At 39.3% G+C, this 18846-nt stretch overlaps 3 protein-coding genes across 8 annotated transcripts; 2 read left to right on the top strand and 1 right to left on the bottom strand.

Annotated features, from left to right (window-relative positions):
• Positions 1–192: 192 nt before the first annotated feature.
• On the top strand, positions 193–7911 carry LOC148402225 (cadherin-like protein 26). 2 transcript variants are annotated; one of them, XM_088369687.1, is made up of 19 exons: positions 193–359; positions 880–939; positions 1030–1122; positions 1216–1374; positions 1439–1586; positions 1694–1863; positions 1965–2093; positions 2187–2372; positions 2463–2728; positions 2973–3115; positions 3203–3424; positions 3496–3717; positions 4393–4517; positions 4592–4660; positions 4795–4839; positions 4963–5037; positions 6104–6139; positions 6203–6274; positions 6353–7911. In XM_088369687.1, exons 1-19 carry the CDS (start codon positions 333–335, stop codon positions 6569–6571), a joined length of 2466 nt encoding a protein of 821 aa, XP_088225813.1. In that variant the 5' UTR covers positions 193–332; the 3' UTR covers positions 6572–7911. The 2 variants fall into 2 exon arrangements, with proteins under 2 accessions (XP_088225813.1, XP_088225812.1); XM_088369686.1 differs by having other exon boundaries at positions 1965–2372.
• A 450-nt stretch (positions 7912–8361) lies between these two features.
• LOC148402224 (cadherin-like protein 26) lies at positions 8362–16151 on the top strand. Of its 5 annotated transcripts, XR_015857176.1 has the most exons (14): positions 8362–8483; positions 8679–8798; positions 8883–9029; positions 9126–9270; positions 9348–9517; positions 9671–9802; positions 9872–10489; positions 10552–10692; positions 10767–10991; positions 11086–11310; positions 11393–11529; positions 11714–11791; positions 11974–12036; positions 13143–16151. XR_015857176.1 is itself a non-coding variant. In XM_088369343.1 (13 exons), exons 8-13 carry the CDS (start codon positions 10778–10780, stop codon positions 13458–13460), a joined length of 1035 nt encoding a protein of 344 aa, XP_088225469.1. In that variant the 5' UTR covers positions 8362–8483; positions 8679–8798; positions 8883–9029; positions 9126–9270; positions 9348–9802; positions 9872–10489; positions 10552–10692; positions 10767–10777; the 3' UTR covers positions 13461–16151. The 5 variants fall into 5 exon arrangements, 3 of the variants coding, with proteins under 3 accessions (XP_088225469.1, XP_088225470.1, XP_088225468.1); XR_015857177.1 differs by lacking the exon at positions 13143–16151 and having other exon boundaries at positions 11974–13068; XM_088369343.1 differs by having other exon boundaries at positions 9348–9802.
• On the bottom strand, positions 15386–18143 carry mtg2 (mitochondrial ribosome-associated GTPase 2). Its single transcript, XM_088369341.1, has 6 exons — positions 17792–18143; positions 17121–17268; positions 16919–17034; positions 16609–16827; positions 16401–16539; positions 15386–15947 (listed from the first exon to the last, which is right to left on the bottom strand). Exons 1-6 carry the CDS (start codon positions 18017–18019, stop codon positions 15553–15555), a joined length of 1245 nt encoding a protein of 414 aa, XP_088225467.1. The 5' UTR covers positions 18020–18143; the 3' UTR covers positions 15386–15552.
• Positions 18144–18846: the final 703 nt, after the last annotated feature.

Below are 18846 nucleotides of genomic sequence, written 5' to 3'. Positions count from 1 at the left end.
TGATACAGACCAGACATAAAAAGAAGTTACCTGATCTGACCCGAATGGAGTGCAGCTGAGCTGTGAGTATTATTTCTCAGAATAAAGGTATACAGCTCAGTTAACATTAACATCAGCACATGAACACACTCAACACACACGCATAGCTGAACGACAACCCCAACTACATAGAGGTGAGTGTACGTAGAAAGATCCCACAATAAATACTGCGCCTGTGAGCAAACACTCCTTTGTCGAGTGAAGCAACTGCCTGCCTGCAGGCGCAGTGTGTTCTTGTGTATCAACGCTGATTACAAGACCATCACAGAGGACATCGAGCAGGGAGGATCAGGATGAAGACCTTTTCCGTGCTTTTGCTGGTAGGCACTCTCATTTTATGAAGCATAACATTGATTTCTCGGAATTCAAAATATGTTTCATCAACAATGCCACCCTACTACTTTGTGATGAAAAATTACGAAGTACCACAAATCCATAGGTAAACTTGTAAACATTGTTTTGACGCAGAAAGAATGTAATTGATTAAATGTAGTCGTGGAAATCAGATTTTCTGCATAGATGTGTGCATTATTTTTTGTCACTGGTAAATTTTGAACATGTTCAAAAAAATTTTCCATCAGGAAATAGTGTTTGCAACCATTTGCAACCTTTTAGGAACACTAACAAAATACCAATATTGGTATGCTTGCAAGCACTCGTGGCTTAGTGAGATATGGACTTTAACATGCAAAGCAATTTGAAATCAGGAAAAGGGAAAAAATATTTTTCAGAGGATTACTTTATTACTTTACCAAAGTGCTAAAATTTTCAGGAGCATGAATTATTTCCGAGATGGCCTTGACTGAGGTCAGTTATATTTGGGTTCACTTGTTTCTGTAGACTTTTGTCACATCTGCAGCAGCCTCTCAGAGAGGAAACAACATCCAGCTCGACAAGCGGGTAACTTTCAATTTTAGAATTCTGTAAAAAACAAACGTTTGACATGGAATATGAACTATTTGGTGTTTATGTTAAATGTGTGTTCAACAGGACATTTTGGTACGTTCCAAAAGGAGGTGGGTTTTGACGACAATTGAATTGGTTGAAGAAGACCCAGGGCCTTACCCCAAAAAAGTATCTCAGGTGAACTTTGAGAACAAAACCAAATCAGCAGAGTCAAACCAACTGCCAAAGTCTCAACTCAATTTCTTTTCTCTCCGTTTTTTTTTTTTATAGATATTCAACGACAAGACATACCAACACAATAACCACAAATATGTTATAAGAGGAATGGGCGTGGATGAGGAGCCACTGGGCGTCTTCTCGCTTGATGAGAAAAGCGGAATCATCTACGCCCACAAAGCCATAGACAGAGAGGAGCTCAGTTTCTTCCATGTGAGCTCAAACTACATCATGAATTTTCTTGACTTTTAACTTTACGACACGTATTCATCTACAGATCAAGTTTGACATTTTGGACAAACAAACGGGTAGAGCAATAGACCGGGAATTAGCATTTGACGTTGCCATAAAAGACATCAATGACAACGCACCCAAATTTATTCTTCCGCAAATGAGTGCTGATGTCAGGGAGGACATAGCGGAGGGTGAGTTTTGCCTCCAGTCATTGAACTCATATTACAGTAACTGTATAGTTATTCTATTCATCTATTTTGTGTGTGTGTGTGTGTCATCCCTAAAATCCCATACCAAGGCTACTTGCCAATTAGAATCGAGGTCATTGACCCTGATCAAGAGAACACCCCAAACTCTACAGTCACCCTGAGTGTGATATCACAATCCCCGCAAGTTCCTAAAATTGACTTACACCAGATTGATCCCCAAATGGCTCAACTTACATTTAAAGGGTGTTTTGACTACGATGTAAGTATCACTGACTTTTTCTCCCGATGATTAGATTTGAAAATACGCAGAGTGATTTCTCCAAGTGACATGTATATATAATTGTGTTATTCATATTTCAGAAATTCAAGAAATATGAAATAGTGCTTCAAGCGAATGATCACGGAAAACCCTCCTTGTCCTCCACCGCTGTTGTCACTCTCAATATTATTGACGCCAACAATCATCCACCAATATTCAAAGCGAGGAAGGCAAGGATGTTTGTTAATACTATCACTAATCAATTCACAAATCATAAAAATAAACTTTGTATGCTAATGGGTAAAAATATTCTTCCTGTTCAGTATCAAGGTGAAATCCCTGAAATGGTCGAAAGAGGCAATGTTCTAAGACTTGCAGTAGAGGACAAAGACACCCCAAAAACTCCTGGCTGGAGGGCCAAATACTTCATCATCAAAGGAAACGAGGAAAACAATTATAAAATTGAAACTGACCCTGACACTAATGAGGGGATTCTGAGTGTTATCAAGGTACACACACACACACACACACACAAAATTCTTCCTTCAACCTTCAGATGCACCAGATCTGATGACATTGCAACTGTGCGTGTCCTCCAGGGTAAAGATTTTGAGAAATCAACCATTACAAATCTGCAGATTGGGGTAGAGAACGAGGAGCCACTATTTGTTTGTCAAGACGCAGCGTCCAAGAACAAAGGCGGCGTTGATTCAGTTAACGTTACGATGAAAGTGATCGATGTCAACGACCCACCTCAGTTTGACAAAGATTCAGTTGACATCTACGAGAAGGAAGAGGAGGAGCCGGGAAATTTGCTTTACACTCCAAAGGTTCATGATGCTGATTCTGATATATCCAAAATTAGGTTGGTGTCAATCAGCATGCCTTGTGAAATAATAATCACATTTAACACTGGGAAATAACTATTTCATGCACAAAAGTAAATATGTACGTTTAATGATATTGATGCAAAAATGACAAGGTAAGGGGTAAAACATGAGCCGAGAAAAAAACACAACTGCACTTTTGTTGGTCTTAGTTTTTTAAATTCGAATTGTTATTTCTGATACTGTACATAGTATGGATTTTTTTTAATTTTTTTTTTTTAGGTATGTCTTGTTAGATGACCCTGCTGATTGGGTGACCATTGATAAAACATCAGGAAAAATCACAACCACTAAGAAGATGGACAGAGAATCACCGTTTGTTCACAATGACATTTACAAAATATTGATTGCAGCAATAGATGATGGTATAAAGAAAAATGCAATTTGGTCTCTGGTAAAAACAAAAACCAATGAAACAAGTGACTTTTTTTTTTTTTTTTGCTGTAACCAAGGTGAGCCTCCAGCCACAGGCACAAGCAGCATCTTGGTTCACCTTGTAGATATCAACGACAACAAGCCAACGTTGCGCAATAATAGTGTGACAATGTGTGGAAACAAGGCCATGCTTGCTCCAAAGGATCTGGACTTGGATCCTTACAGTGGACCCTTCACCATCTCACTAAAAAGTAATGATGCAAGACAATTACAGCGATGGAAAGTGGAGCCTAGCTCGGGTAAACTATTCATCTTGTTTAAAATAAAAAAAATTCCAGTTGACATACAAGCGCATACTTGGCTTTACCAGGTGAGGAAGTCGGGCTAGTTAGCCTGAAGACACTCGCTTACGGCAATTACTCGGTGCCCCTCGTTATTGAAGACCAACAGGGCATAACTGGAGAGGAGACTGTTATTGTAACCGTGTGCGACTGTGAAGGAGGAAACGTGTGTCGTCGTAAAAAGCCGGTCTCGGCAAGTCTGGGACCAGCTGGCATTGGACTCATCATTGCAGCACTGCTTTTGTTTTTGTGTGAGTATTTTCATATTTGGCTACAACTGTGCTTGAAAGTAAAAAATACAAACAAACAAAAAAAATGCTGAATGAAGTAGAATTGTAATTTACAAGTTGAATTACTTAATGAGTCCTCCCCCCCTCCCCCCCATAAATCAATCAAGGGATTGGTCATAATCCAGCCTGTTAAATTCTAAAATCCATCCATTTAGTTTCTATACTGTTGACCAGTTTAGGTTCACGGGAATATTTAAATTAAACTTCGTGCAGTTTTGTAGGTAAGTTTTGGAAAAAGCCTTTTACTCTTCACGCTTGATTGTAAGCATGGAAAATAACGATTTGCTTATGAGATAAATTTAGTATGGACACATTTCAGAGTCCTGACCTCAACTCTAAAAACTAAACTCTAAAAAGATGAACTACAACAGCGATAGCGAGCCAAACAACACAGCTAATATCACAAACGCTCTCCTGGATAAAAAAACAAAACAAAACACACAAAGTGCGTTATTTCATTATTTCTTGGATTCCTACTTTTACCAAGAAAAATGAAAATGACCCCGAATTTGCAAAAACAAGTTATGGAAATGTTACAATTTGCAATATGCCGCCAGGCAGTGTCAGAAGTCCTTGTTATCGCTGAGCAACATGTTCTTCGAAAAAACACAGACGCTTTGTCTTTTATGTCTGCAGTAATCTTCTTCATCTTGAAGTGCGAATGTGGAAAACAGTTCAAGCACTTAGACGAGATACATCAAGATGAAGGTCACCAGACCTTAATCAAGTACAACCAAGAAGCAGGAGGTGCAGAATGCAAGGTGTGTTTCTATTTTTGCCGATTGTGTACTGTGGCTGCTAATTAGTCATTTATTTTATTATGCGCCTCTACTAGACTGCGCCATCTTTGCTGCTGACACCAAAGGATTTTGTGATAAATGGACTAAAACAGGAAACGATGCAGGTAATCGCTCATCTGTCCTACTATTTCCTCATCGACCAGCTCAGAGATGAATAACGGGCCGCAGGAAAACAAATCCGATCATCACCGTAACTTATTCTCAAATATTTGCTTTATTCTATTTTTGTTTCATCCAGATGGCTAGGATGGCTCCGGTAATGATTGAAGACAACTTAGGGATGGTGAGTAACAAGGCAAAACTACTTTTGGGTCATTTTACAAAATATTAGCACATTTAATGATGGTGACACAAGAATTTAATGTCGAAATGGTATTGACCTAATTTTAATATATTTGCCCAACAGATGAACTCTGACATGTCATCTATGGGCCAACAATATCACAGAGAGTCTTTCCAAGGCAACAATGGGTGCAACATAGTGAGTATTTACAGGCAGATTTCTAACCCGAACCCCTCTGAGCATTATTCTTTTCTCAAGTCAGCACTTGGATTCTCAAATGGAGAATTTCAATATACAGTGGCTATGGAAAGTTTTTACAGTCCTGTTCAAATGCCACATTCGTGATTTATTAAAACATGAGAACAAGAATTAAAAAATAATTATAAATAAATCATAAATTATTTCTATTTGCACCATTAATGTGACTAGAAAAGGACTCAGTCTACAGAATCAGAGGAGGTGGCTTGCAGAACATTAGGTACCGTATTTTCCGGACTATTCAATAAACGGCCCATTTTAAAACTTTGTCCATATATAAGGCGCACCGGACTATAAGGCGCACCATTAATGCAATCACAATATAATAACTTGAAATAGTGAAAACAATAACAATATATCAATAATGTTAATATCACACAACACACAAGATAAACATGTAAAGCTTTCTTTAATAAGTACAAAACAAAACAGTCAGATAGATCAGTAAACTTTAAAAGTTAAAGATTAAAATAACAAATTAACAATTTTATGAAAGTTGAATGGATTTTTTTATTAGATGTATTAAGTTTGTTTTATTGTTGTTATTGTTGTATGAATAAGAAGGGTGATATTGGTGTTTGTGACTGCAGTAAACAGGCTAGGTTGCATCATGTCAGATTTTTAATCCAAATCAAATCATTCTCCATTTTATCTTTTTTATTTCAACTTCAGACGCAACAAATTACTTTATAATCACAAAATAATAATCCATAGTCTTTTTGATTCATGAGTCATAGTCTTCAGCGGGCCACTTATGATTGATTTTATGACCCAATGCTTTGGGCCAGTTTAAATTTAGACGCAGGCCGCATTTGGCCCGCGGGCCGGAATTTGGGCCATATATAAGGCGCACCTGACTATAAGGCGCACTGTCGGCTTTTGAGAAAATTTGAGGTTTTTAGGTGCGCCTTATAGTCCGGAAAATACAGTACACATTTCCACACAGTGTAAAACAAGGTCAATGAAGACTGAATAGCTGAAGTATTGTTAATTTTCTTTCTTTCAGTACGCTACACAGTCTGCTAACAAGAACATGTACCAGGTAAGTGTGACATTAACAATCATTTGAGGTCTCTTGGGACCACTTATGGACTTTTGTGATTAGAGAGGCTCATTGCCATATCAACGGGCAAGCAGCTGGCTGACCCATCCTAACATTTCAGACTACCTCAACAAGGTAAGAAAGATTTTTGCATTACATCACTCTATAGTAAATAAAAATGGCACACATGTATTTTAATTTGCGTACCCACAGAGACTGCGTATGATTGACGGAAACCCTGTCGACCACCCAGAATATCAACCGCATGACTACGTCTATGAGGGAGAAGATAGCATGTGTCGATCACTGGATGAGCTGTCCGTCAGCATCCATGGAGAGGACTTTGAGTTTTTGAATGATTTGGGACCAAGGTTTAAGCCTTTGGGGAGCATATGCAACCAAATTATGCAGGAAAAAAGCATACAAATTTAAAAAGGGCTACACTGGACAATTATGTATTTGTTTGAAGTAATTACTGGCACCTTAGCATCTGAAGCCCTGTTGCTGCCTGGGGTGAGCACACGTGGTTGACGTGGTTGAAAAACCAGTCACCGGTTGGGGTTAGGAGGGGGGGGATAGCTCGGAAGCTTGTTGCTGGTTGGCCTCGATATACATTACATCAGCCGTCTGTTACGTTCTATGAAAATGTATGAATTTATTTGTTATTGGGATGGGGTGGGTGGGCCTTACCCCGACACCTCCCCCCACTCCACGCCCCTGTCTCACACCATTGTTGCTAATTATTTTGGTAACAAAATAAGAATTATTCTTTCCAAAAATGTACCTTCGCTCTGAAAAGAATTTTTTTCATGAGAAAAGAAGACTAAATACACTTTTTGTATACTTTCCCACTTGATTTGCATGAGAATAGGTTGAATTGCTTTTCTTTTTATTTTATTTAGGGTGCTCATTTTGTATTATTTCTATATTTTGGGAATTTGAGTTCTCTCCATGCCGGTTCTCAGGACACCAGTATTTTCAAGCATATATTTGTTTATAAAGCCACATTTAACTAAATTGGTGTTTATTCTGACTAACCCAGGGGTGTATGTACCCAAGGTGTGACTCCAGCACTCCCTCGACCCCAGTGAGGAAAAACGGTTCAGAGAATCGATGGAATTTGACGTGCTATAGAAATAATCAGAGCAGATTCGGGATGGTGGTGTTTCTGATTATCAGATGGCCTTTCATATTGACACTGTCTTTGTTCAGTATACAAACGCACTCGCCACACCTAGCAGTTGTGTTTTGAGTTCTCTGTTAATCAGTATGCACTCTTATCATCGTATCACAACTAATTTTTTCAGATGTGCTAATTCCTTTTGACACTGGCATGCAACAAGCCCAACCAAAGGATTATGATATGAATTGCTCAAGTGGGTGAGGTTCTGATGCAGTTTCCATCCTGAGCGTAGCCGTGCAAGAAAGAGAAAATGTTCAGTTGGTGTTATCGCATCTCACTCTAATAACTCAATTCATTCATTGCACCTGACCCATATCATGAATGTTTTTTTTAAAATAACTTCAACTGCTGTCTGTGGTGAAGGTGAAATAGATACATGTCAGAATGATGTCTGAGTCATGCCAAGTGTTTTCTTTTCACACTGTTTGAATAATACTCCTGATGACATGAAGGAAACTTTTATCTTGGATTAAAAATTAACAACTCTCCAGTATACTGACTCACCTTTAAGTTGACAGTAAAGTTTTTTTTTCCATTGTGACAAAGCACTTGAGATTCTTTGGAAATTCAATAAAAATGACTTAAGTAATCAGTTGTTGACGTTTGCTTTGTTTTTTTACATATTTAGTCGTGCAACATTCAAACCAAACCTGAAAAGTAATCAATGAAAACCTCCTGATACTATCATAAGTATTAGTTACAGGAATATTTTAATATTAATGCAGGATTAGCTGACCAAATAGTTGTTTGTCAAATTTTTAATCCAAATACTTCCAAACCAGGAAATACTATTAATTATTATCCATTCAGCCTGAAAGCCAAATATCCCTTTTTCTGAGGGCATATTGTTTTAGGCCAGATTTTATTTAAGTGTCATGAGAGGATTTTTTTTCATTAGCAGCTAGGGCCATAAAATATCCTTGGGACTATTCAAAATTGAACACTATTATGTAAATTAACACACTATTCTGCTGTCTCACTACTGCAGATTTTGCATGTTCCCACTCACAGGTTCTGTTAAGCCTAAAAACCTGCCTGACATGCCACTGCACCGTTTTGTTGAATCAATGGCTTATTCTCTGACGGATTAACTTCTGCAGCCTCAGCATCATACCTGGATATATTATGGAGACTTTTAACCTAAGTATTTTATTGATGCTGGTGAGAATGATCTTAGGAGAACAGGCTTTGTGTGTGTGTGTGTGTGTGTGTGTGTGTGTGCTGATATATAGAGAATAGATTAGCAAGACAGACTTATAGTACTAAAATAAAACTAAAAACAAACCAAAAAGTACTTTGAATGGCTCAAATTCACGGAGTAGAATTATGTACATTTTAAATGTGAAATCTTTGCAGTGTTTGGGAAGGAACTGTGATACTGCAAATATTTCGCAGCAACAAAAAAGGAACTGGATCATTGATTCCTTTACTATTGATGAAGGCTACGAAGGACCTTTTCCATATTCCTTGAGCAAAGTGAGTACCGTTCTATCATTCAACATGTTATACCGTATAACAACCAATCATTTACATGATGTTGTAATATTTGACTTTGTAAAGGTAAAAGTGGATAGAAAATGGGTACTTTTTAGGATACACGGAGAGGGTGTTGATATGGAACCAAGAGACATAATAGAAATCGATGAAAACACTGGAGAGATTACAGTGCATGGCCCTGTGGACTTTGAAAGATTCAAGTCCTTTAAGGTTAGAGTGACGATGCAGTCAAGTTACAACATCCTGGGGTGTAATAGAATGACAGTCGAAGTGACTGATTCACATTTTGGGGCCTTTGCATTGCAGCCGATATTCCAGGCAATAGACAGGATCAACAATGTAGTGTACACACAACTGGGAATCCACATTCAGATTATTGATGCAAATGACCACTCACCAGAGTTCGAACACGAAATGTATGCGATCACTGTAAAGGAGTCAACGTCACAAGGTAAGATTTTTGTAAAGTATGATTTGAGCGCACAATGGGATGCTCGAAAATAAGCAAAAACATTCTCTCTTCGACAGGTACTCGATTGATTGCTGTTCAGGCAGAAGATGCTGACACTGATCAAAATAAAAAATTTGATTTACGAATACTCTCAGTCACGCCCAGACCCCATGACCTTGAGTTCTACCTTCAGACAACTGATGCTCAAACTGGAACCATTTCCTTTAAAGGGTGTCTGGATTATGAAGTAAATAGGATTATTTCTGATTTTAAACGTCAATTTTCTGAAATATTGATCATCGTTCCCTGTTCAGCACAGTAACTCAGTGGTTACAAAATCATTTTAAACTCTAATTTGTTTAAACTCTGTGTGGGGTTTGCATTAACTTTACCCATCCAGAAAGCAAAGAAATACACCATTTTGGTGGAAGCCAAAGACCATGGAAAACCAATCCAGCTTTCCAGCTCATGCACCGTCATAGTCAAGATAGAAGATGAAAACAATCACCTTCCTGTCATCACAGGACACACTGTAAGCAGTTTCTGTTAGCAAGTACTGTAATGCCACTACAAAACAAATTTCTCCTTTTCTTCACCACAGGGTTTGGGAAAAGTGAAAGAAGGACTGAAAACTGTTCTTATTTTACGTTTTCAAGTCACTGACAAAGATAGAAGAGGTACAGCAGCATGGAGGGTGAAATATAGGCTCTACGGGGAAGCAAACAAAAGCTTCAGAATCATGACTGATTCAAAGACAAATGAAGGGTTACTCTATGTTGAGAAGGTATTTCGCTCCCATGCCAAGTGCAGTTGTTAAGTTGACTAGAACAATTTTCTGCCTTTTCTTAAAGCCTTTTATTTAAACCCATTTTGTCAAATACACAACTGGTTCATGAAACAAATTTGAAGTTTCATTTTCCTATCGGCACACAACAGTAAACTTGTCATAGCCTCTGGATTATGAGACAAGTTCTCTGCAGACTCTAACCATCACAGCACACAATGAGATTCCATTTTTCTCATGTGCTGTCGTGAGACGGAGTACCACTAGTCTTTGGACATTGAAGACTCAGAGAGGTGCCATGACATCTGGTCAGTCCACCTACGGTGCAAATGTGATAGTAGAAGATGTCAATGAACCGCCCATTTTTGATGAACCCCAGTATCTGGAGGAATTCACAGCGAGAGATCCTGATTTCAAGAAGGCCAACTCATTTGTGTAAGTCTTGAGGATAAGTCACCTTGCAGATCAACATGATTTAAAATTAATACATATTCCAGATCTATGAGAGGGGAAGATCCAGCTGACTGGGTTAGTGGACCCTTTGACAGGAGCCATCACTACATCCAAAATTCTAGACAGAGAATCACTCTACGTGAAGGACAATATCTACAAAGCCACAGTATGCGCTGTTGACGACGGTATGACCGCAAACAAGTTTTAGACATTGAATTCTTTGTTCAAAATAAATGTGTTGTCTTATTTTGGTCACCAGGTGTACCTCCAATGACAGGCACTGCAACGCTCAACATCATTATAAGTGATGACAATGATAATGCTCCAACCCTGGCTGAGAACCATATCGACATGTGCCAATCTGACGGTCCCGCTCAAGCCAGTATAACAGCTTTGGACCATGATGAAGACCCACACGGTGGCCCATTCCACTTCAGACTGCATGGAGATATTACGGGCAGGTGGAAGATTGACCCGAATAAAGGTAAGGACCTTTTTGGGTGCTCCACAATGCACAAGATGTTCATTGTTACTATAACATATACAACAACTAATATAATCTCATTGGATACGCGCAGGATTCTCAGTAGATCTCGTGAAAGAGAACATTGTTCCTTCCGGATTATATGTGCTGCTCTTGGAAGTGTCAGACCTTCAGGGCAACGCTGCTGTTCACAACCTCTCAGTTACTGTGTGTACCTGCTTACTAAAGGGAAAGCCAAATTGTCGCTCGGGTAAAGCTTCGAGCCCCACAGTAGGAAAAACAGTTGGAATTATTTCTTCTTGCTTAGTACCACTCACAGGTGAGGGCCATCACACATATTCTATTCTGATGTACTCTTTTTTTAGGTTGAACAGTAACGGGTGTGTGATGTTTTTATGCAGGTATTCCATTAACAGCATTTCTGAGGTCTCGAAAGAAGAAAAGAGAAAAGAGAGACACCTCGGAAGGTTTGGATATACCAGACAGTTCTGGACATCTAATGCGGTCTAACGCGGAGAACCTCGGACATGATTGTGAAGTATGTCACATAGTTCAGAAAACTGAATTGACCCTCATCTTTAGACTCCGCCCCTTGTAATTTCAACATTGATTTGAATTATTTAATTCATTTTAATTTATGTGTCCGTTGATTTATTGACTATCAAGTTGACTAATTAGCCACTAGAATAATGGCAATGGAACTTCATGAAAAATCTCAACAGGTGCCTCTTGAACCATTCACTGAAGAAGAACACACCAGAGAACCACTGAAAGCAATTTTGCCAATAGCAAGACAACAGGTAGATATTGTTTTGGAAATACATACAATACATAATATATGCAACCCTGTATACTGTAAAGTATTTTTCAATCTATAAAGATTTTACTTTGTAGCCACTACCAATGGTAAATATGTATTCATTCACAAGCTGACATAACGAGTGAATCATTCAGAAGTAATATATCTATTTTCCTTTCACAGAATTGGGGAGGACAGAAACCAAGCAGACCCTTATCAACCGATTTGTCCTACTTTATAGATGAGGTAATGCAGGGGATGCTTTGAGAATAATTGTCAATTGTTTGTCTATGTGAAGCCCTTTGAGACTGCTTGTGATCTAGGGCTATACAAATAAACTTGACTTGACTTGACTCGACTTGACTTGACTTGACTAGGTAATGACAACCACTTCATCTATCATCAAAAGTCTACAGTTAGTGCAAAATGCCGCTGCGAGGATGCTCTCACGGTCAAGAAAATTTGATCACATTACCCCAATATTAGCCAAATTACATTGGCTCCCGGTCCATTTAAGATGTGACTTCAAGGTTCTTCTACTAACCTATAAATCACTGCATGGCTTAGCGCCTTCATATCTCGTCGACCTAGTCGTTCCTTATGTTCCGTCTCGTAACCTTCGTTCGCAAAACGCTAGTCTTTTAGTTATACCTAGGGCCAAGAAAATGTCTGCAGGGTCTAGAGCATTCTCTATTCGGGCTCCAGAGCTTTGGAATGCCCTACCAATGGATATTAGAACTACTACCTCAGTAGAAACATTTAAGACACGTTTAAAGACACATTTCTATGAGATGGCCTTTAACTAACTTGTGATGGCCGATTTGGCCGGAGTTTGTTTTGTTCTCTCTGCCCACCCCCTCCCCGGCTGGGGAGGGGGTTAGGTGGCTCAAAAGCTGATCGCGGCTAGCTGGATTCTCGGGGACCAATTCAAGATGAAGGAACTGCAGCTCAACCCCCTTGAAGACACGGCCAGGACAACCGAGGGCACCTCCGACATCCATTTTTTCATTGATTTTCATATTATGTATTACTTTTGCACTCTCTGCATCCATTATAACCTGGTGATCCTGAAAGGGGGATCCTTCCATCTGTGGTCCCTTCTCAAGGTTTCTCATTTTCCCCTGGCAGGGGTTTTTTGAGTTTTTCCTTGCCCTTTTGGGAGCTTATGATCAGGGGATGCTTTGAGAATAATTGTCAATTTTTGGCTATGTGAAGCCCTTTGAGACTGTTTGTGATTTAGGGCTATACAAATAAACTTGACTTGACTTGACTTGACAATCCACTTGAGCCAGGGTCCTTCTATTTTGGTTTTTGATATTCAGTTGAACAAATGCACTTTTGTGGCCTTGTAGATGCTGAACTCTTTTCAAACAAAAGAGGATATGGTTGATGACGTACCTCGAGTGTATGCTGAAGAGGGAGACCTGGACAATACCTCTGACCTTGATGCCATTTCTGTCCCTGAAATTCCCTTTGAGCCAGACTGGGATCTAGATTTCACAATCCGATCCCCGACTTCACTTCAAATGCCGGATACAAGCACGACATATAACATAACTACAGTTCATGAAATGCATAACCTTCAAAACAATACAGTGTTCCCAGTTGTAGGCAATATACTGAAAATAGGCAAGAACAAGAAGTATAGGAGAAATGCATTATATCTGTAATTTTTGACAGGATAGGGCAGGGTTCGGCAACCCAAAATGTTCAAAGAGCCACATTGGCCCAAAAAAACCCAAAAACCATACCTGTCTGGAGCCGCAAAAATCTAAAAGCCTTTTATAATGCAACATAGACTGTCAATACATAAGTTGCATGCCTACTATTAAAATAATAAGTTAAAAAATAATGGTATCAATTTGATCATTTCTTCTTGCGGCCCATTAGAGTTCACGTACCTGCATAGCAGAGCTGTCTGATCGATATTGGTCACGTCACACGACTCATCCATCACAGGCAATTGAGAAAACGCTGGAGCTGAATTGATGTCCTTGATTTGCTGATCGGTGATATTGTTTGTGCAGAGAGTCTTTCATTTTCTGAATGATCTCGGTTTTGTTTTGGAAGTCCCAAAATACGCACTTTATTATCTCTCGGGCTGCAACAAAACTTGCATCAGCAGAAGAGTTTGGAGATGCAATCCACTTCTTGAAAGTGTTTTTTCGGTCCTCAAATTTCTCCACCAGCACTGCAATTGCACTTTTCCTCTCAGTTGCAACTGGGTGATCGGCAGCAAATTTAGCATGCTTTAGCTGAAAATGTCGCTCCAAATTCCTCTTCTTGTTATTTGACAACTTCTCATTGCAAATCAAACATGCAGGCAATGCATTGGCAATGAAAGTAAATAGTCTATTCTTTCTTTAAGCCTCTGTTCTCATCAGCAATCTTTTTCTTTTTACCTTTTGAATCCATGGCCCGTCACTCAAATACCTGTTTATTTTCTACACACCTGTGCTGTGTCGCAGGCGATGACGCATTTTTCCTATTTGGCGTCATTTTTAAATTCGGTATTTTTAATATATTTACAACTTCATACATTTTTACAGCAAAAGAATGGTTGTGTCATGATTACCATATAAAAACCACATTTAAAACAACAACAACAACAAACAAACAATATATTTTTCCATTTTCACGCATTTTTGCAAAAATTCCAGGGAGCCGCTAGGGGCGTGCTAAAGAGCCGCATGCGGCTCTGGAGCCGCGGGTTGCCGAGCTCTGGAATAGGGTCACCAACACGTTGCCCGCGGGCACCAGGTCGCCCGCAGGGCTGTTCTAAAATTAGCTCAAATAGCAGCACTTATCAGTGAGATGCATCTATCCATCTATTTTATTTTAGCTATTCTTGTTTAAATCACACTTACATGTGAACTGGAAATGACAATTAATAATAACACAGTTAAAGCTAAATTGAGCAAATTGGTTATTTCAGAAGTGTGTGTCAAACTGGTAGCCCCTCGGTTTAAGAAAGGTTGGTGACCCCTGGATGAGATGAATTCCACTTACAGTGATAAAAGCCAAACTCTTGCAATGTTGAACATTTACAATTTATGATCTGCTACCCTCAAGTGGTCAAATGACGCCATGAGCCTTTTGACAAGTTAAATCCTTGAAGTTTGAGTTTCTAAACGTCTTATCAAGCATAGAAAACGAATTAAATACCTTCAACGTTAGGTAATTGGCACAAGAGGTGACAATTTAGATGCTCTTTTCTGCTTGGGCAAGTACTTTAGCTGGAAATGGGACAGAAAAAAAAAACCAATTAGCTCAGAGCCTTGGAGGACACAGCTTGAAAATGTTCCTATGGTCAAACTATTTTCAATATTTTTAGGGGGTAACAATGTTTCATTCAGGTCTTTTTTGAGTATGTTCCCCCCCAAATAATTCTGTTGAACCAAAATTCAAAAGCAATTTCATGTTTTCACTGGTTAATTTTTGACAAATTTCTTATTCTTTTTATCAGATTCAAGTTTAGTATTCAAGTTTCTGTGACCACTGTGAGTAACCAATTTTGTCTATGCATGTATGAAAATAATCCTTGAAGTATTGCATCAATACACAGACTTTATTTGCAACATATGATGTGCAGCCATGACTTTTAAGTAGTTTGTGGGCTTTATTTAACTTAGCGGGCAATTTACTGTAAACTTGTACAGAAATGGTAACATAAAATAGGCGATGCAATTGATCCCAAAATGCTGTATCTTTAGCAATACAAGTCCTGGAACTCTTTTGACAAAGCTTGCATGTCTCTTAGTACTATCTTGTGGCTTTTCCTTCTGCTGTACTAGCATCTCCGCGGAGATTTCCATCATACAGCTCTCGAAGGTGAAGTATGAGTTCTTCTGTGTTGTGCCCGGTGAGAGCTGACACAGGAATGACTCTTTGGGTAACACGGCTCTTCAAGATCTCTAAGTTCTCCCGAGCTTCGCGAAGGTCTATTTTGTTGGCCACAATGACATGAGGCCGCTGGGACAGACCAGGCTCATACTGGTCCAGTTCATAGCGTAGGTGCTGGAGCTGATTCCAAGGCTCTGGAGAGGACGCGTCCAGAACAAAGAGCAGGAATCTGCAACGCTCAATGTGACGCAGGAAAGAGATGCCCAGGCCTCGATTTAGATGCGCTCCTTGAATGATTCCCGGGATGTCAGCAACTGTATCAAGCAGAACAGATATTTTGAAAAGCATGGCAATGATAGAAGTGAAAAATATTCAACATTTTGACATTGTTTCAGCCTTAATCCAAAATTTAATAAATGTACTGACAAAATATACTTCTTGCATTCCATCTAGTCTTTAGACAGTTTCAAACCACTTTTGGTAAAAATAATAAAAAATGAAGGTCACAGACATGCAAAATGCACAATAAACATGATTAGGAAACTGGATTTTGGCTGCAAGTACATGTTTGTTTGTTTTTATGATAATGTGGCAAAATCTAAAAAAAAAAAACAAAAAAAAACCTTTTTTTTTCATTTTGGGGCATTGTGTGGAGGAAAAAATGATTTTAGAAGACATCTGCTATAAAATGTGGAAAAACTGAAGTGCTGCAAATAGTTTCCAGATGCACCACATAAAAATACTAATGATGATGTTCGCTTGTCTACCTGCGACTTGCTCGTGATCCCTGTACTTGACAATTCCAACATGCGGGTTGAGTGTTGTGAAAGGGTAAGCAGCCACAGCTGGCCTGGCATTAGAGATGGCTCTCAAAAGAGAGGATTTGCCAGCATTTGGAAAACCAACCTGATGGAATAAACGTAATGAAATAAAATCTTTTGCAAATATGAACAAAATGCATTTTCCAACTCTTACCAGTCCAGCGTGGGCCATAGTGCGCAACTCGAGATGAAGGACTCTCTCCTGGCCCGCAGTTCCAGTTGTTGCTGTCATTGGAGCCCGATTCTCATTGGAGAGAAAAAACCTGTTGCCTTTACCTCCGGAACCTCCACATACCGCCAGATAATCTTGGCCATGCTCAGAGAGATCCACTAGTGTCTTGCCATGCTCCTTCACCAAAGTGCCAACTGGAACCTTAAAAACAAAATCAGATGTCCCAGTGACTTTACAGTGACAAAGCAAGTTCCTAACTTTCTAGAATTTGAGAGTTTCCATCAAGGCTCACACAAATAAAGGTTGGGCGGCCATTCCGACCATAACAGTTCTTGCTGCCACCTGACTGACCATCTTCTGCCATGTAGACAGAAACTATTTGACCCAGAGACTTCACAAACCGATCAGCTGAAAGGAAAACAATGTAAATTTTGGTTCAAACACATCCGGTGTGCAATATTTTGATGCAAATTTAGTTCGTACTATTGTCTCACCCTTAAAGGAGATGCTTCCTCCATCACCACCGTTTCCACCATCCGGTCCGCCCCACTCTTTTCGGGGCTCGCTGTGAAAGCTGCAAGCTCCTTTTCCGCCCGAACCAGCCACCAGCCGCACACATTTGTGGTCTACAAAGTGACGAGTCTGGGTAGAAGTCAAAACAACATTTCGACGTGGTCTTGTGTTTGCTTTGTGTGAAGCACATTAACTTGTTGATGATGATGATGATGATGATGATGATGATGATGATGATGATGATGATGATGATGATGATAGAACTTTATTTATCCCGCAGCGGGGAAATTTACTTGTGTACTTACCTTGTGTATAAAATGTGCTATATAAATAAAGACCCCTCGCCTTACCTTACATTGAGACGAGATAATTATTTCATTATGCAGTAATTATTAGAGGGTACAAGTATTGATTCATCAGTCCGTTGGCAATCCAACATCGATTAGTCAAGTTCTCTGAATCGTAAAGCGAATCCTAACGAATGGTCGGGATCATATGCAACAGCAGGTTGAGACACTTATGCGGATAGAAGTTGCGATTGTGCATTTTTAAACATTTTCCACGGTGAAACAGATTATTAAGTGCAAAGACTGTTATTCGTGTGAACTGCACCCTTTAATTGCGAGGGTCAGAAGGATTCCCACAGACCTACCAGCTTCTTTTCGGAAATATCCCCTTTCCCTTGTTTGGCTCGGACTTTAACCTGCAGTGGAGCTGAGGAGCTGACATCTCTGCAGAGTACTTGCCGTCTCCTCGCCGCTAGAAGCAGACAGCAAGCGGCCAAAGTGGGTTTCTTCTGCGCTAAAAGGCATGCGAGTCCACAAGTTCTGTCTCGGGCAAGCCGAAGAAGACCTTGAAAGCTCGTTAATGTCGCTAGCATTTCGACACTTGCATCACCGCGTTTGTTTTCTACGATTGTATTGCTAAAAAAAAAAAAAGGAAACCTTGGTCGAAATTATGACTCGAGCGGAAGAAAAACATACTACGGAAAAACCAGAGGGTCAAATCCTCTTGTAGTGTTTTATGGAGGTTAGCGTCACCTATTGGTTTGGAGTACAGACCAGTACTATGCTATTTAACCCAAATATAAAATTGCAAACTGCAAAGTTATGAGAAATTGATAAATTATGTTGTGATTCCTGAAAAAATTGACATTAGGCATTTTGATTTATACTCTGGTTAAATGTTCAAACTTGAAAGTTAAGATTGTTCTAAATTTTGGGTTAAAGGATAATTATTCCAGGTTTATAATAGTGGGACTTTAATTGGAACTTAATAGTGCATTGGGTTGAGGAAATAAAACACTGTACTTCATGCATGTTGGATGGAAAACTACATTTATAGTTATTACTTCATCCTAAATAATCCCATTTCATTTGGTGCTATCTACAAATCTGTATTAATGAAGAATTGCTTTCGCAAGGCACTTGAGTTGATGCCTACTTAAGTCAATAAATCAAGGACACAGATAAATTAGGTATTTGGCACGTTTTGTCCATCCCTGTGCAGAAAGTCATCACCTGAAGGTTGAATAACTCAAAATGCCCGTTGTCATCCATGTATCACAATCGTTACTTTATGCACACTGTAGGATTGGACACTCACCTCAAGATTTATCAACACAAACCAGTCACACTGTTTAGTTTTTTTTTGTTTTTGCATTTTGGATGCCTTGCCTCACTTTATGAAACCAATGAAAACAGCTCA

The sequence above is a fragment of the Syngnathus floridae genome, chromosome 2 (genome assembly GCF_059516105.1).
Source record: "Syngnathus floridae isolate MCC-2025c chromosome 2, RoL_Sflo_1.0, whole genome shotgun sequence".
Classification (NCBI taxonomy): Eukaryota; Metazoa; Chordata; class Actinopteri; order Syngnathiformes; family Syngnathidae; genus Syngnathus; species Syngnathus floridae.
The sequence above is the reverse complement of the archived record's forward strand: the minus strand, read 5'-3'. Positions and strand labels throughout refer to the sequence as shown.

Coding starts and splice junctions, on each gene's coding strand:
- LOC148402225 (XM_088369686.1), top strand. CDS start 333: ATGAAGACCTTTTCCGTGCTTTTGCTG. Junction 1,123..1,215: donor ACCCCAAAAAAGTATCTCAG/GTGAACTTTGAG, acceptor TTTTTTTTATAG/ATATTCAACGACAAGACATA. Junction 2,729..2,972: donor TCTGATATATCCAAAATTAG/GTTGGTGTCAAT, acceptor TTTTTTTTTTAG/GTATGTCTTGTTAGATGACC.
- LOC148402224 (XM_088369343.1), top strand. CDS start 10,778: ATGACAGGCACTGCAACGCTCAACATCATTATAAGTGATGACAATGAT. Junction 11,530..11,713: donor ACCTCGGACATGATTGTGAA/GTATGTCACATA, acceptor AAATCTCAACAG/GTGCCTCTTGAACCATTCAC. Junction 12,037..13,142: donor TGTCCTACTTTATAGATGAG/GTAATGCAGGGG, acceptor GTGGCCTTGTAG/ATGCTGAACTCTTTTCAAAC.
- mtg2 (XM_088369341.1), bottom strand. CDS start 18,019: ATGCTAGCGACATTAACGAGCTTTCAAGGTCTTCTTCGGCTTGCCCGA. Junction 16,540..16,608: donor CTATGGCCCACGCTGGACTG/GTAAGAGTTGGA, acceptor TTATTCCATCAG/GTTGGTTTTCCAAATGCTGG. Junction 15,948..16,400: donor GGATCACGAGCAAGTCGCAG/GTAGACAAGCGA, acceptor TGCTTGATACAG/TTGCTGACATCCCGGGAATC.